Source organism: Dermacentor andersoni, chromosome 2 (assembly GCF_023375885.2).
Source record: "Dermacentor andersoni chromosome 2, qqDerAnde1_hic_scaffold, whole genome shotgun sequence".
Lineage (NCBI taxonomy): Eukaryota > Metazoa > Arthropoda > Arachnida > Ixodida > Ixodidae > Dermacentor > Dermacentor andersoni.
Genome location: NC_092815.1, coordinates 59141859 through 59158027, shown reverse-complemented (window position 1 = coordinate 59158027; position 16169 = coordinate 59141859). Strand labels below are relative to the sequence as shown.

The following is a 16169-nucleotide window of genomic DNA, read 5'->3' as shown; positions in this document are numbered from 1 at the left end:
GTCCATTATCGGCCACGCTGGGGTGATAAATTCAAGCGTTGCGGCGCTCTTTGACCAGTTGCAACGTGCCGCACAATTTTTCCATGTCGAGACGTTGTATACTCGATGGTGAAGACATTGGCGACAAAGCCGATCGAAAGCGAGGCCACGACTTTGATGCCTAGTCTAACAATAGCTACCAAAGTGAATAGGAAATTGATTCCACTTATAACTTTCAAGCACATGAAAATGACCTTCAGTAATACGACCCCCGTGATTAGGAGGTGCATCGTTGTGTAGTGCAGTGGGCAGACGGCTAGCGTTGGTCGCGGTGATGGTCATTCGCTTTGCGTCAGAGCACATTACGTCCGCGTAAAACACAAGCACGGCGTAGGAATCGACACGGGCCGTAACTGCGTCTCTATCTTAAAGGGTGAAATGCGTCCAGCAAGCTTTCCTCCACCGCCGCTAAACGATATCGGTTCCAAATTTCTTCCTTCATTATGTCTATCAAGTTGCTAGACAAAATGGTTCGCTCTGGCGGTGGCCATCAGCGTAGCCTCTACTTCCTGCATTTTCGTCCTCGAAGCCATGTCTTCGCAGCGATTCCCGTGCCAACAAGAAAGCGGCGGGCAAACAAAAGCAACATTCGCGCTTACAAACCTGCTTGCTTTTGCGCGCCATTAGACTTAGCTTGGTTTGTGATCGGAGAAAGCACAAACCATCCACTGTGAATCTCACTGGTGTGGTTGAGTTAACGCGCAGTCACGGTGCGGGCTCTTGCGCCGTCACCTCGAACCGGACGCGGTCAAATGGTTCCTTTTAATCTCTCTCTCTCTCTCTCTCTCTCTCTCTCTCTCTCTCTCTCTCTCAAGACAGGAATCTTTAACAGCGGAATTCCACAGCGCATCCCCGTGAGCGAAACTTTCGATTTGTCGTTTGCGTGACCGCCGGCTTATCACAGAGAGAGAGACGCTGCTTTTGAATGCGAGCGCACGGGATCGAATTCCGGCCACGGCGGCCGCATTCCGGTGGGGGCGAAATGCGAAAACCCCCACGTACTTAGATTTAAGTGAACGTTGAAGAACTCCAGGTGGTCAAAATTTTCGGAGTCTCCCACTACGGCGTGCCTCATAATCAGATCGTGGTTTTGGCGCGTAAAACCCAATAATTTTTTAACGCGGGTGCACGTCCTTGCGGCATCATGAATTACAGTACCTGCCTGCATGTATCTTTTCGCTTTATAAAACGTTCGGAACAAGCAAAGCTCGCACTTTGTATTTCTCTTTCGTGCTCTGTCGAAATTTCAACGGATTGTTCTTTCTTCTACGCCGACTTCGTTTTGGTAAAGCTTGGCATTAGTCAGTTTTATCGAAATATCGGCGGCATTTCCGGCATATAGTTAGCAGGAAAGAATAGGTCATAAAAAAGAATAAATTTGTGGAACGCTCTGTGCTCTTTCCGGCGAGGTGAACGACTACTACTTCCGTACAAATGTCACACATTTGTGGTGCTGGGAGAGGTATTTCCTTTTGCGCCGTTATAATGTATCTTCTCTCCACCGCAAAAGCGTACAGGCTCACTTCTTTTCTTTATAGGGCACAGCTTCCGGTCGCTTTTGTACACAATTCATACATGTGCACTTAACGAGGCTTTGTATGCCGAAGTCCCATAACTTTAATAAGGTTAACGATCTATGATACGCTTTGCTGGTTCTTTGTGTTGCTGAATTACATCGGTATCGGTCTGTTTTGGTTACTGCCAGAATAAAAAGTGAGAAAGCTCTGTATAGAAAAATCGGTGTTTAGCCAGCGTACTTTCGAAATATACTTACAAGAGGATGCGCATCCATCATTGGCTTACTATACCTCTGTCTTTTACTTACTTTTGTTAACTTTTTTGCTGAGGATACTTTGTATTGCACCGAAAGATATTAGCAGCTAGGCCAGCTTCGGCTTTGGCCTGACACGATGCCGCATGCGTTTTAACTTGAACTGGAGGCCCCTGGTGCGAAGAAGCTGATATTTTGATAGCGACTGCGTTAGGAGCCGCCCACGTAAGTGCTACTGAATCCACCAAGTGCTAATTGTCTTGCGATATTGCTAATCGCCTTTCTGTCTGTCTTGTGGTCATGATTTCTCCGTTTGCCCACAAACCACGTTACAGCAACTGTTTTCCTTGTTCTTTTTTTTTTTCTTCTTCCCTTTCACGTGTAAAGAAGGAATTTATGGTTTACTTTTGGTGGCTGACTTTATGCCCGTTCGTAGGAGGTCACGTTCGGTCTTTCTTCTGCTCTTCCTCAGGCCGGCCTATGGTGGACGCTACTGTATCGGAGAGAGGAAACGCTACAGGATGTGCAACACTCAGGTATACAATACTTCGGCGAGGTGCTAGGTAATCGTTAGGGTTGCTTAGCATGTAGTCTTCGTTCGCGAGTAATGTCGTACCGTTTCTTTGTTACCTTTTTGTTTCTCGCAGAGCTGCGCAGAGGACGCGCCAAGCTTTCGTGCCCTGCAGTGCAGCCACTTCAACAACGTCTCCTACCAAGGGGAGCTGTTCAATTGGTCTCCTGTGTCGGCGCCCGGTACGTAATGCCAGTATTCCGCAGCACTCGGTTAGAATGTTAAACACATTCGTAGAACGTTTGACAGGCGAACATGCTTTTCTATGAGTCCGATAATAAACAGAGAGAATGACCTTCCGTCACGGCTATCTTGAGCGTTGTAGCCTTGTGCTGCGTAAAAGCTTTCATCCCACAACGATATCTGTATTGAAGATACAGTGTTAAAGAGTATGAGGTTCGTGTGACTTTCCTGGAGCGCCATCTCTCAAACGCTAAATGTATCCTAGAATATGTAATTCTTCGCTGCGCAGCACAGAGTTCCATGGATCGATAGACAGAAATGACGGGGGTTTGAGTAGCGGGTTTAGACAGGGCCTAAACAGCAAGCGGCACTTGCGCCCGAGCGTTAAACGGTTTACGCTGATAATTCTGTCAAAGCGGTCACTAGAATATACTTAAACCAACGGACGCGTGGCAATGCCCCCCTGGCGCAAAGCATCGTTCCCGTGTTACAGTCAGAACAAGGGAAAAAAACTATAAGCACGAAGTCATATGACAAAGCAAACTAGAAACAAAAGCCCAACATTTTTTATATTGTATTTCTTCGACATAGGTGCGTAATTTTATATGTATCAAAGGCAAAAATAAGTTATCAAAGTATCTTTTTAAGATAAACCACGAACTGTTGCCGATAAGGTTCGCCGTCACAACCGATAGCTTCTGTCTGCTTGCGGAGTCAATAGAAAAAACGTAAACATGGAGAGATACGAAAAAAAAAAGGATAACGACCCAGAGAGCTTAACAGGTGCAAGGAAAACTAGTGTGTCTGTCATGTCTCTTATCTTGTAGTGTTTACGCTTTTATCGGCTTATCGGATATCTGCTATCGCCGAAGAATCAAAAATACGCGAGCAGCAGTGGCAAAGGTAGTACTACTCCAGCGTTTCGTTGATTTCGTGTATCTTGCCGTAAATTTTGTTTATCTCACTCGAATAAAAAAAGAAAAACGAACTATTCAGCGACCTATTCGTTTTGCGTATTGCCACGGCCGCATTGTGCTGTGCGCAGCGGTCAACTGTTCCTCGTCAACGTGTGGTGAAGTCTGTCGGCAGAGCCGCCTTTACGCGTCGCGTGTTCGCAGCCACCCCGTGCCAACTGCACTGCAAGCCGGACGGCAAGTTCTTCGCGCGTGTGCTCAAGGAATCGGTGACCGACGGCACGCCGTGCAGTCCCGGATCCCGGGATGTTTGCATCAACGGCAAGTGCAGGGTACGTGCGCGGATCCTCGCGCTTTCGATAGACCCCATTCACCTCCCCCCCCCCTTTTTTTTTCTTTTCTAAGCGAAGCATGCTTTGGCTCCACGACCTAAATGGCACCTGCATATGTAAGTAGTCCTCGAATAAACTGCGTTGAATCTGCACGCACTTGTAAGCTTGAAACAGTGTAAGATCCCTGCGACCTACTGAATTCGTGGCAGGCGGATTCTATATATATATATATATATATATATATTAACCGCGAGAAACTACACTATGATTGTTTTCCTTATTTTTCTTCCCTCTTGCTCTTCCCTGCCGAAGGTACAAATTTGAAATTTTATGCTTAAGAATAAAATTTGACTCAGAGGAGGTTAGCTGTTTTGTAATTCGTTCCGACCTATTGTCAGTGTTCCTTCTATTCACGGCATGGATATTTTACCATCTTTCACCTTTCTGCCCGGTCTCTGTCGTTCTCCGGAGTCGCTTTCTCAGCGTAGTGTATAAAACAGAGGCGCGTCACTCGGGCCGACCTTTCTCTCCTTCGTTTTTCCCTCGAGCTTGCGGCGTGCGCGCGGTGGACAAGTGACCAAGGCACGTGTGCTATTTTGCCGTCGCAGCGCGTCTCCTGTGATTGGGGCATCGAGACGAGCGCCCGGGAGGACCGTTGCGGCATCTGCCACGGCGACGGAACGCGCTGCATTACCGTCCACAAGGAATTCAACCAGAAGGAAGGCATCGGTTAGTCCACGCGTTTTTCTTCTTCTTCAACACATTTTTTTCTCTTTTTTTAAACTATTCCTTAACCTAATTACGACACGATCCGGGTGTTCCATATTGTAATAATTTGTGCGCGGTCACGTGCGCATTCGCTAATTTAATGATGGGGTTTATTGTCCTAGGGCAACGCGCGGAGGTTGTGACCGACGTGATTTTAGGGGATACACTTCGTTAAGGTTCACTCTGATGTCTTAGTCATTTCTTCAACATTAGGGAGGGAAAATTGCCGATGTGACGCTTAAAGTCTGCATTCACTACCAAAAAAAAAAAAATATTGACTTGCATCCCGAGGCCCTGCGAAAGTGGATGTCCAGCGAAGCTGTTTCAAAAGCACCACTGCTGAGGGGGTATGTATGCTTATTTCATGGTTGGGATGCTTGTTTTCAGCTTGTTCTTTATTGAAACGTACGCTGTCCTGTGTGTTGTGTGAGTCATTTCAGGGAATGTACGCACTGTTCGCTTTACTTTGCTGAGCGCTTGTAGCCTCTGCATTACGAGAGGGATGAACCATTGCATTTTTGCTTACTTAGGCGGATATGATCCATTGCTGATGATGATCATTTCTGCTCACGAACGAACACGAAAAATGCCGACCACCGAGAGGCTAACAGCTTCGCTGCAAAATTAATCTGTCAGTCTTCGTTGCAAAGTTATGATCGCTGTCTATGCAAATGGAAGGGGTGCAGCGACCAGACCATACCGTACCCAGGAATTTCGGACATTTCCCCATTGGCAATCTGTTTAACTTTGTCGCAAAACACCAGCGTAACTCAATCGGCAGAACTTTCAAGAAATATATTTCGGAAGAGCGACCTAAAAATTAAATTAAATTATGCGGTTTTACGGGCAAAACCACTTTGTGATTATTGTGGCACGCCGTAGTGGGGTACTCCGGAAATTTGGACCATCTGGGGTTCTTTAATGTGCACCTAAATCTAAGTACACGGGTGTTTTCGCATTTCGCCCCCATCGAAATGCGGCCGCCGTGGACGGGATTCGACACCGCGACCTAGTGCTTAGCATTCCCACACCATAGCTACTAAGAAACCACGGCGGGTAAGATCGACCTAGTTTCAACAATTTTTTGTTGCCAACGTTGAAGGGTGCTTCCTTCTAAAAACATACGCATTTAGGGCATTTAGTCGGCACTAAATGCACCGTTTAGCAGTGCTTTGGTCCTGACAAGAACGCGCCTATAAAGCAGCAGCGAAGTTTGGACTTAAATGCCATAAAAGCTTATTTTATTAGATGGGTGTACCATGTACCGTATACGTTGGTAATTCAAATTAGTTGAAACTTGACCAATCTTTTGCAATATGTATCTTTTTCAATGTTGCACATTGAGTTACGTTTGTTGTATTGCGGTGAAGTTCAACATATTTTTGAAAGGGGCATAGTCCAAAATTCCCGTACGCGAGTTAGGTATGGAGGGATTTGATTCACGCTTCGGAACCCTTATGGAAGCGCTGTTATCTATTCAAAGCGATAAGTAATGTTTATCTAGCTCATTGTTCTCATCTTTCTGACTTGACAATTCCACTCATTTCTTTTATACTAACAACGCAATACAATACAATGAAAGGGAAGATTGTCGTCCATCCGACTGTAGCACGAAGATACAAAGGAAACCACTACGGGTTTCCCTGATAGCAAGCTTCACAGTTGAGGGAGAATTCTCCCTGGTCCGGGAATCGAAGCACAGGTGCACAGAATACGGGCAAATCTGTTTTGTGGAAGCCCGCTAGTTGGTTTGGAAGGTTCATAAAATGTTCGCAAAGGAAACCCGTACGGGTTTACCATGTGTCTTCGTGCTATAGTCGGGTGGAGGGCGATTTTCCCTTCCGCAAACCTTTCTCTGCCTTGCGAGCTCCCGCATAACTGATTTTCCGTACGACAATAATGACCGGTTCTCGTCGCACAAGCTTCTGCCGAAAACCTGGACAGGGCCTTGTCTCCGTTTCACGCGGGCGCAGGCTACACGGAGGTGGGGCGCGTACCCAAGGGCGCTCGCAACATCCGCGTCGAGGAGCTGGGCGCCTCAGGCAACTACCTGGCCGTCCAGGGAGCGACGGACGGCGAGTTCTTCCTCAACGGCGACTGGCTGGTCCAGTGGAGCGGCGAGTACGCGGCCGCCGGCACCACGCTCTTCTACCAGCGACAGGGCGAGCGGGACACGCTGCACGCGCCGGGACCTACGAAGCAGGAGCTGGTGCTCTACGTGAGTGACACGTACTCCTACATTTGTCGGTTTTCACGTCTCAAACTCAGCAGGGGATGATTCCGGGTTAATTTGGCCGCCCGGGCTTTCTTTACCGTGCACCTCAGTGTAACTATACACGAGCGTTTCTTGCATTCCCCCCCCCCCCCCCCCCCCTTCCCGTCGAAATGCGGCCGCCGCTGTCGTGATCTAACCCGCGACCTCGAGCTCAGTCGCTAAGATCTCTCTGCTCCAACCGGCAGTGCCGGTACGTGCACGAAGTCATGTACAACGTAGTCAGAAAGAGTAATTACGTTACGTCGCTGCGTACCGGACTGAAAAGTAGGTAACTGGGTAGAGTATGAATTACGGCACTTCAAATAAAAGTACTTGAGCAGAATACTAATTTCTGGAACAAGTAACTGGTTACATTCAAGCTACCTTCAGGTTAGATTCCAAGTCACACTGAAGCATTATATGGATGGCACACTTGCCCTCGTAAAGGAAAAGTTTTCGGAAGTCGAATCGCGCAGCTTGCTCCTGCGGGATTGAAAAATTGTTGCGAAAAAGATGGGAGCTATCTTAAAGAAAGTAACTTACAAGTAACTTACTTAAGTGGTAGACGTTACCACTTAAATGTAATCAAGTTAGAGTAATAATTGCTGACTCACAGGACTAACCGCAAATTACCAAGTTACTCGCAGAAGTAATTAAAGTTATATTAACTTAAGTAGAATATTCAAATTATGTACAAGCCTGCGTATAGGCATCGCAGTGTCTATAATTGTATTCGGTATACGGCGAAGTTTTATATAGTATATACGGGCCCAATTGAATGCATCGGTAGCGCCACTTAATGCCACGCTGAAAACCGGTCTGTAGCGGGCCCTGCAAGCACGCGACTTTGTACGCATCGGCACCATCCAAGCGCACCTTAGCATTACTCGCCACGCGCTGTTCGGAACTTACGAACAGGTTCCGGGCTGGCGGATGACCCCTCCGCGACGACCTTCTAGTCGACTTCCTTGGCGCCGCGCCTGCCTCGCATTTTCTTTCACGTAGCTTGAATAAATTGTGTCTGGTTACCCCAACGGCGACTGCGTCTCACCCGTTTCGGCGTCTCACCCGTTTCGTACTCTGGCTTCCTATTATACTGTCCTGCTAGTACGCGTTCTCATTCGGTTTTTCCTGCGCACGTTGTTGGTTGCTTGGTCGTTCGGTGCCTAGGAGACTGCACAGCTATCAAGCACGTCAATTCAGGCCCGCAGTAGCGAAGAATTTAGTGGTAAGGATCAACTTTGTGATTGACCTGCGTCAATGCGCAGTCAGACTTGTCAAAGATCGCTGCTGTGAGCGACAAAGATAAAACATCGTCGTATACTATTAAGGCAGCACTATTTCTTCTTTTTTTTTTCGCCGTCACCTAATGTTCCAGTTCATGTTTAATTTTTTCTTTAATTTTGCTGCTAACGTTCCGAAACCACCCATTCATAAGCCACTGTACAGTTTACGTGTACCCAGCGAACGTGTACCCGAAGAATGTGTACCCAAAGTACGGTATACACGAGCTCTTTTGCATTCCGTCGCGGTCGGGATCGCACTCGCGACCTCGAGCTCAGCATCCAAACAGCATAGCCTGGGCTACTGTGTCGAGTAACTTTCAAGTTTACTCGCGTGTTTAGTGACGAGGTAATCGAAAGCTATTATTGACCCGGCTTTGTCACTTTTCAGCACTAGTTGTGGTACGAGGAAACGCGCATCTATAGTAGCAGAAGAACGGCTCCGCATTCACAAATAGAGAGAATCCGAGGGGAAAGAAATGCCCTCTCGACCACGCGGCACTCGCCTTTTCGGCCCCGCAGCTGCTGTTCCAGTCCGAGAACCCCGGGCTCAAGTACGAGTACACCGTGCCCGAGCTGAACGCGAGCCGCCGTCCCGAGTTCCACTGGCGCTGGTCGGACTGGAGCCCGTGCACGGTGACGTGTGGCGGCGGCTCGCAGGAGTCGCAGCCGCGCTGCTTCGAGAAGGAGGCCGGCCTCGTCGAGGACACGCACTGCGACCCGGCGTCGAGGCCGGCCACGCGCCGGAGGCCCTGCTCGCGGCAGCCGTGCCCGGCGCGCTGGTGGACCGGGCCGTGGCAGCCCTGCTCGGCCACCTGCGGCGGAGTGCGGCGCCACACCGTGCTGTGCGTGCGCTCGCGCGGCAAGGCCGACCAGCTGGCGCTGCGCCAGGAGGCCTGCGACCCGACCACCAGGCCCGACGACACCGAGCCGTGCCCCGACGACCCGCGGTGCCCCGGCGCGGTCGCGGTGCGCAACGGGACGGCCGGGACGGCGCTGCCGGTGAGCTTGGCGGGTCTTCTGGCTTAGAGAAACCTCTGGTGGACGAGGTGTTCTTTCGGGACCCCATTTTCGTTCTTTCGCGGTGAATGGTTGATTGTTAGAAAAGAGAATCAGGGTTGGGGGGCAGGCACGTACCCAAGGGCCCCCCCCCCCGAAATTACGAAGCATACCCCCCCCCCTCCCCGCTTACGTCACCACTTCTCACACACATTCCTAAAGCACCGCCAAATCAATGTTGAGACTTGACAGCTATTTGGCGCTCAACATTTTGCTGCCTTTTTCACTCCTTTTGGATGGCGGTAGTTATCGGCCTCTCCTGGGATGTGAAGGCCAGTTTCCTCATCAATTCGGTGCCCGCGCGATTAACTCGAGATGCATTCAGTTGTCACCGTTTATTCAACGGTCGCACGCATCGTTGTTGCTTCGTTAGTTCAACCTTCTTCATTTAGACTGATACAGGGACCAGGAAAGGTATTCAGTTCGTGGTCAGCTAGTCTGTACGCACGTGCAACGTGCTTCGGCCAGAGAAAGTGCCAATTGGGTTTAAGTTTTCTTTTTGTTTCACTATATCCTCGAGTGATGGCTCGCCGCGACGGTGACAGATCCTCGGAACCATATACCCGTGATATGGGTTAGATAAGGTGGAAAATAAAATAATGCGAGACAGCGTCCATAATCAAGCCCTGCAATATACCTTAAACTCATAGGCAATATGACTCACCCGTTAACTCGTCTGGTTTTTCCTTAATTGTACAGCTCTTCTCGTGCAATATTGTCAACTGGAAACAAGAGTCGCAGGGATTTGAGAAATTAAGCGATCTACTAAGGGAGAGTGCCAAGGCAACAGCCAAACAGGAAGGAAAAGCAAAAATTAGCAAATTTAACCGTTGTTTATCAAAATGTTTATGGATCATCTTTTTATTTAAAAAGGAAGTAGAGAAAACGTCGCCGGAAGTGGAGGACAATTCCGTGTGTTCTGAATGACGCTTCTACAGTTATCATTCAATCCGCCTAACGTAGCCACTTCTCTGCTGTGCTTATGTAGGTGTTTTTCTAACCTTTCGCGGTGGGCGCAATACGCGACTGGCGGCCACGCATCGTTACGTAACTTCCCAAATAACAATACGAGTCGGTTGTGGCACTTAACTGGTTAAAGCATTCGGCGTTCGTGTTGTCCACTTCTCTACTCTTGGGTCCTGTCTGCACGCCTCACCTCTTTTTTGCATAATGGTTAGAGCAGTAAACGAGGGATCCAAAAGAACTGTGATTGTTCCGCAAATATATATTTCGGTATAATTCTTCCAGAGCTAATTCAAAACACGCTACTGTAGTCGGATACAACTTAACTGTGAAATGAAGCCTCGCCCACGCCCTCATAACCGCCAGCCACTGTTGCTCCGCAAGGCTGCAAATATTTCGTACTTCAAATTTTCCTGCTACCCAAATAAGGCGGTAACTGCAAAAACAATGTTATTAGCGCGTAATTTTATACCTTTTCTCTCGCCTACTATAGTGGAATGGCGAATGCCTAATTCCTTATTGAACTGAAATAACATGCTTGCTTCGCTACAACTCTGTTGTGAAGTTTCACTTCAGTTGGCAGTGACGTTTCATGAGTAAAACGGGTTCAGCAGTGAAATGAACTGCACCGCAGACTTTTGAATAGTGAAATTCTCAGACTCCATACATTTTGTCCATGTCTGTTGCACACCTCATTGCTTCCGCCGATGAAAAGTCTCTTCAAGAACAGCAGACGCTCCGGAGGTATCAAGTACGACGCCATTTTGAAAAGGCTGCATGACGACGGTTTTGTTTGCTTCTGTGATTTGCTGGCGGAGTAACACAACTCCGCGCGGTCCATGTGCCTTTGTTGCCAACTGCTGTTTTTTTTTTAAGTTCTATTCTACTAAAGTAATCTTTATTTTATACTTTCGCTTCTTTACTTGTTCTTGGCAGTGTTCTCCCTGCGCGAGTCCATTAGACGTGGTTCTTTGTTTGCCAAGTAAAGGACAGGTGCATCGCACAGGCGTACCTCTAAAATACACCTTATTTCATTTCTCTTTTGCGGGTTTGCGCGTTTTTATGGCAAATGGTGGGCGTTATTCACATTTGTACTAGTAAAGGTAACCCCCCTCATTTGCATAGAATAGTTACCTTAGTTCGCCCCCCCCCCCCCCCCCCCCCCCCCCCCCGAAAAAGAATCCTGGGTATGTGCGTGTTGGGGGGTATTCAGCAAGAGTCCACCTAGTGGACTGCCCATTTCGGCCGCTGCTGATTGGCTAAGGCCGCTCGTCTCCTCCTCTTTTGTGCAGCTGCATCCGATCAGCAGCGGCCGAAATGGGCAGCCCGCTAGGTGGACTCTTACAGAATACCCCCCATCATCAGAGTTACATTATGTGAACGTTGCGCCGAAGCATCAGTGCTGGTACGTCAGTGTGACGTCACGAATAACACGTTTCCTTTTTTTTTAAAATTGATTTCCTTATTTTTTTTTCTTATTTGAGCCGTTGTGCCTTAGGCAAACGGTTTTGAAACTTCGGTTCTTTGCTCACTTACCCGCCGTAGTTGCTCAGTGGCTGTGGTGTTGGCTGCTGAGCTCGATGTCGCGGGATCGAATCCCGGCCACGGCGGCGGCATTTCGATGGGGGCGAAATGCGAAAACGCCCGTGTGCTTAAATTTAGTTGCACGTTAAAGAACCCCAGGTGGTCGAAATTTCTGGAGTCCTCCACTACGGCGTGCCTCATAGTCAGAAAGTGGTTTTCGCACGTAAAACCCCATAATTTTTTTTGTTACTCACTTGAATTAAAATTTGGTTCGTCATTATCGATGAAAAATAACTAGGCCTGAGCAGGCGCTGTCAAAATCCATGACGTCCCGATGGGATGGGGCAGGAACTTCAAGACGGCGTCGCCACCCGTCTTTAATTTATTTTTATTTTTTGCGTCTCTTTCTGGCTTGCTAAGTGTCTTGTCGCGATAATAGATGTTTACTTTCCTCTTTTTTTGTCGTTATTGCAGGCGTGTAATTTAGTCATCCAGCTCAAAATTTGAGATTTAGGTGTTTAACGTCGAGAGACTGCGCAGTTGAGCGACACCGTAACGGAGGATTCAGGATAATTTTTAACTACCTGCAGCTTCTTTAACTTGCAGCAAAATATATGTAGACAAGCGTTTTTTTCATTCCTTTCCTATTCTGTGCCGATGTCGCGGCTGGGTATCGACCTCGCGACCTCGTACTCAGCAGCATGACGCCGTTCTTATAGTTCGTTCTTATGAGTTTGTTCTCTATTAGCTTGTTCTTTCATCCATGTGTAGCCATGTACTTATTCGGCTTCAACAATAATTGGAAACACCGACCATACTTGGCAATTGTGTCACGTGCGTCCTCCAAGTAGCGGTCGCAAACAGGTCTCTTGACGTCAGCATAGAGTCGCGTCGATGAGGGCTCTGTTTTCTTTTTTTCCTTAAGTCCATTCAATTTGCACGAATGCTTGCGCGACGGTGTTTTGTCACGCCAGTAGATGCGACCACTGGTGAACAATGCTTTTGGTTGGAATCTGGAACCTTCGTGGCAAATTCCACTTCGATGGAACCTCAATAAAGGGGCTTTTACTAGGTAAATGATGCAATTATTATTATTATTATTATTATTATTATTATTATTATTATTATTATTATTATTATTATTATTATTATTATTAACCCATTAGTAAATTTTGTGGAAAAAAAAAGGTCCAACCTCTTCCGTGATCTATGCTTTTCCGTCTGATTCGGCGCGTACGGCAGGTGCTTTTAATCAGTACGTCGCCCATGTAGCTGCTGGACATGCTGATACCAATAGGCCAATGTACACTGAACAAAGCCATAGTGGCGTCCGCGGCTCTGCCTCCGATGATGTCTGAGCTTGCTATAACATATATATAAACGAGAAGAAAGGGGGTTAACCTAGGGGCCCGATTTTTATTAGTCATATCATAAGAAGCCAACAAACACTGATACCAAGGACAGCATAGGGGAAATTACTTGTGCTTAATAAATGTGATAAAGAAACGATAAATTAATGGAAATTAAAGTGGATGAAAAAACAACTTGCCGCAGGTGGGAACCGAACCCACAACCTTTAATTAGTTAATTTCCATTAATTTATGGTTTCTTTATTACATTTATTAAGCACAAGTAATTTCCCTTATGTTGTCCTTGGTATCAGTGTTTGTTGGCTTCTTATGAGATGACTAATAAAAATCGGGCCCCTCGGTTAGCCCCCTTTCTTCTCGTTCATTACATACGAGGGTCTCGAATCCGGCTACATTGATGCCTTCAGGTAGCATATGTGGGTTTATTGACCAGTTGCCTTCACCCAAAAAAGATCACGCTCTCGTGACGCCTGCGGTAAAAAGGACGTTCCACGTCCGCCGCCAAGGTCTGTGAGTGGTGGTGCTGGCTAACACTCCCAGGGTTCTACTAGGACACATAAATACCCAAGAAAGTGGATGGGGAAACAGCGCCGCGGTAGCTCAATTGGTAGAGCATTGCACACGAAATGCGAAGGTTGTGGGTTCGGTTCCCACCTGCGGCAAGTTGTTTTTTCATGCACTTTAATTTCCATTAATTTATCGTTTCTTTATTACATTTATTAAGCACAAGTAATTTCCCCTATGTTGTCCATGGTATCAGTGTTTGTTGGCTTCTTATGATATGACTATATATATATATATATATATATATATATATATATATATATATATATATATATATATGTTTAGTTTCATACGGAACAACCCAGCCGGCATAGATATAATTTTAGTTTATTTTCTTCAACGTAATTCAGGGCAGAAACCTGGAGGCTTACGAAAAGGGTTCTACTTAAGTTGAGGACGACGCAACGAGCTATGGAAAGAAGAATGATAGGTGTAACGTTAAGGGATAAGAAAAGAGCAGATTGGGTGAGGGAACAAACGCGAGTTAATGACATCTTAGTTGAAATCAAGAAAAAGAAATGGGCATGGGCAGGACATGTAATGAGGAGGGAAGATAACCGATGGTCATTAAGGGTTACGGACTGGATCCCAAGGGAAGGGAAGCGTAGCAGGGGGCGGCAGAAAGTTAGGTGGGCGGATGAGATTAAGAAGTTTGCAGGGACGGCATGGCCACAATTAGTACATGACCGGGGTTGTTGGAGAAGTATGGGAGAGGCCTTTGCCCTGCAGTGGGCGTAACCAGGCTGATGATGATGAGGATGAATTCAGGGCAGTTTCCGCTATTCTTTTTATGCTTAATGGATTTCTAGAAATCGCTTCTTTGCCATCTGAACTGGAAACTGCGATTGCCAGGCCACTGCATAAAGGCGGAAATAGAGGTAACGTTGAAAATGATAGGCCTGTATCGATACTGCCCGCACTATCACAAATCTGAGAGAAGCAGAAGTTTTCAGTTATCGCAGATCGCCAGTCACAGATCGCAGAAGCTGTATTCTGCTTTCCAACAGACTATGTTTGCGTGTGCTTTATTTCTGGATATATCAAAGGCTTTCGACATGGTTAGCCACAATAGTCTTCTTGAAAAGCTGCGCCTGCTGGGTTTCAGAGGACTGTTCTGTGATTTCTTTTAAAAAAATGTCTTAGTGATTGCTCACAATTTGTTGCCTTGGACAATGAAACGCCGATCAGCCGCAAGCTTGAATTGAGAACTGGCGTTCCACAAGGGTCACTTTTGTCACCTTTGCTTTTTAATGTACTTATGAATGATTTCACTTCATCTGTATCTAATTATATACTTTTTTCTGTACGAAGATGACGCGGTGCTACTAACCAAACATATATCTTACGTGAAAGCGATTAGTTTGCTACAGGAGAATGTGTGCGAATGGATTGGTTTGAAGATAACGGTCTTACAGTCGGTTCAACGAAAACTAAAGGGGTATGTTTCAGAAATCCGCTAAAAGCAGCAGTTAATACAGTGCCGCTTGTTTTTTTGTTTGTTTTTTTGCATGCACTCACACAACAAACATTTATGTAATTGCTTTCCAATGAGTATGCATAGACTCCATAATGTACCTCGGATTATTTATTGACAATGACCTTTCCTGGTACAGCCATTTAACATACATCTGTACTAGACTCTGGAGTGTTGCGTGTTTACTATTTAATATAAAATATTTTCTGCCGATGTGGGTTAATCGAACGGTCACGCACTCAATCGCGTACAGTGCTTTGAGGTAGGGTATAACCGTGTTTGCATTTCCGTGTGTTCGTTGGCAGTGCAAAATCGATGCCATTTTAAAGAGTATTCTGAAAGGCACCGCTTAAAATTCTCGGCGAAAAGGGCAGATCTGTTTCCGATTCTTTGCCTGCCTTTCTTTAATTTGCATGCATAATGTAACCGCGCAAACGACAACGGACGAAGGAGGAAACACGCTGGACAAGCACGGACAAGCGCCACTTTTGTAACTGTGATTTCAGGCATGCCTACACTGCTCCTCGATCACTCCGACAAGTTGCTCGTTTTATTGTGCCCCGTTACGCTACGAAATATGGCAAAGCTAGAAGGTGTGCTAATGTTCCCCAAATTTTCGCTGAAGTCCCAGACGATATACCCATTGCGACCTCAACGCATACCCTGCGGAATATGTTAAACCATATTTGACTCGTGTAATGCTGTCTTTTTGTTTGTTGACTGCTACCAAATTTCTCTGTTATATTATCACGCAGTTTTCTGTTTCTATCTCGTTCACTGGGTAGTGACGAGTGATTTCAATCCTTTTCAATGTCCCTTACAATTGTAGAGCGCAGCTCTGTGGCGCCAGTTCCAGCGTTGAGCGCCGACGTAGCCGAGCGAACGCGGAGCGCAGCGGAGAATGAAAGAAAGCGATAGCGAAGAGAGCGCGAGGAGGAAGGCAGAGGAGGACGCTACAGTGAAAGCATGAGGCGGAACGCGGAGAAGGAGAGTATGGCGAAATGGTGAGAAGCAAAGCAGAAGACTGCAATAGCTAAGTGAGCTCGAGGAGGAAAGCGGAGGAAGCCACCTTCAAGTACCACCAGATCGCGCTCACGTCC

At 46.9% G+C, this 16169-nt stretch overlaps 1 protein-coding gene across 3 annotated transcripts in view; it reads left to right on the top strand.

The window, feature by feature from the left end:
• Positions 1-16169, top strand: part of LOC126542246 (A disintegrin and metalloproteinase with thrombospondin motifs 7-like) — a 152502-nt gene that overhangs the window by 106318 nt on the left and 30015 nt on the right. For all 3 annotated transcript variants that reach the window (XM_050189218.3, XM_050189220.3, XM_050189222.1), the window contains 6 exons: positions 2283-2346; positions 2458-2563; positions 3683-3810; positions 4419-4539; positions 6552-6796; positions 8638-9117. In XM_050189218.3, coding sequence (XP_050045175.2) covers positions 2283-2346; positions 2458-2563; positions 3683-3810; positions 4419-4539; positions 6552-6796; positions 8638-9117 — 1144 coding nt within the window. The remainder of the gene's footprint in view (positions 1-2282; positions 2347-2457; positions 2564-3682; positions 3811-4418; positions 4540-6551; positions 6797-8637; positions 9118-16169) is intronic.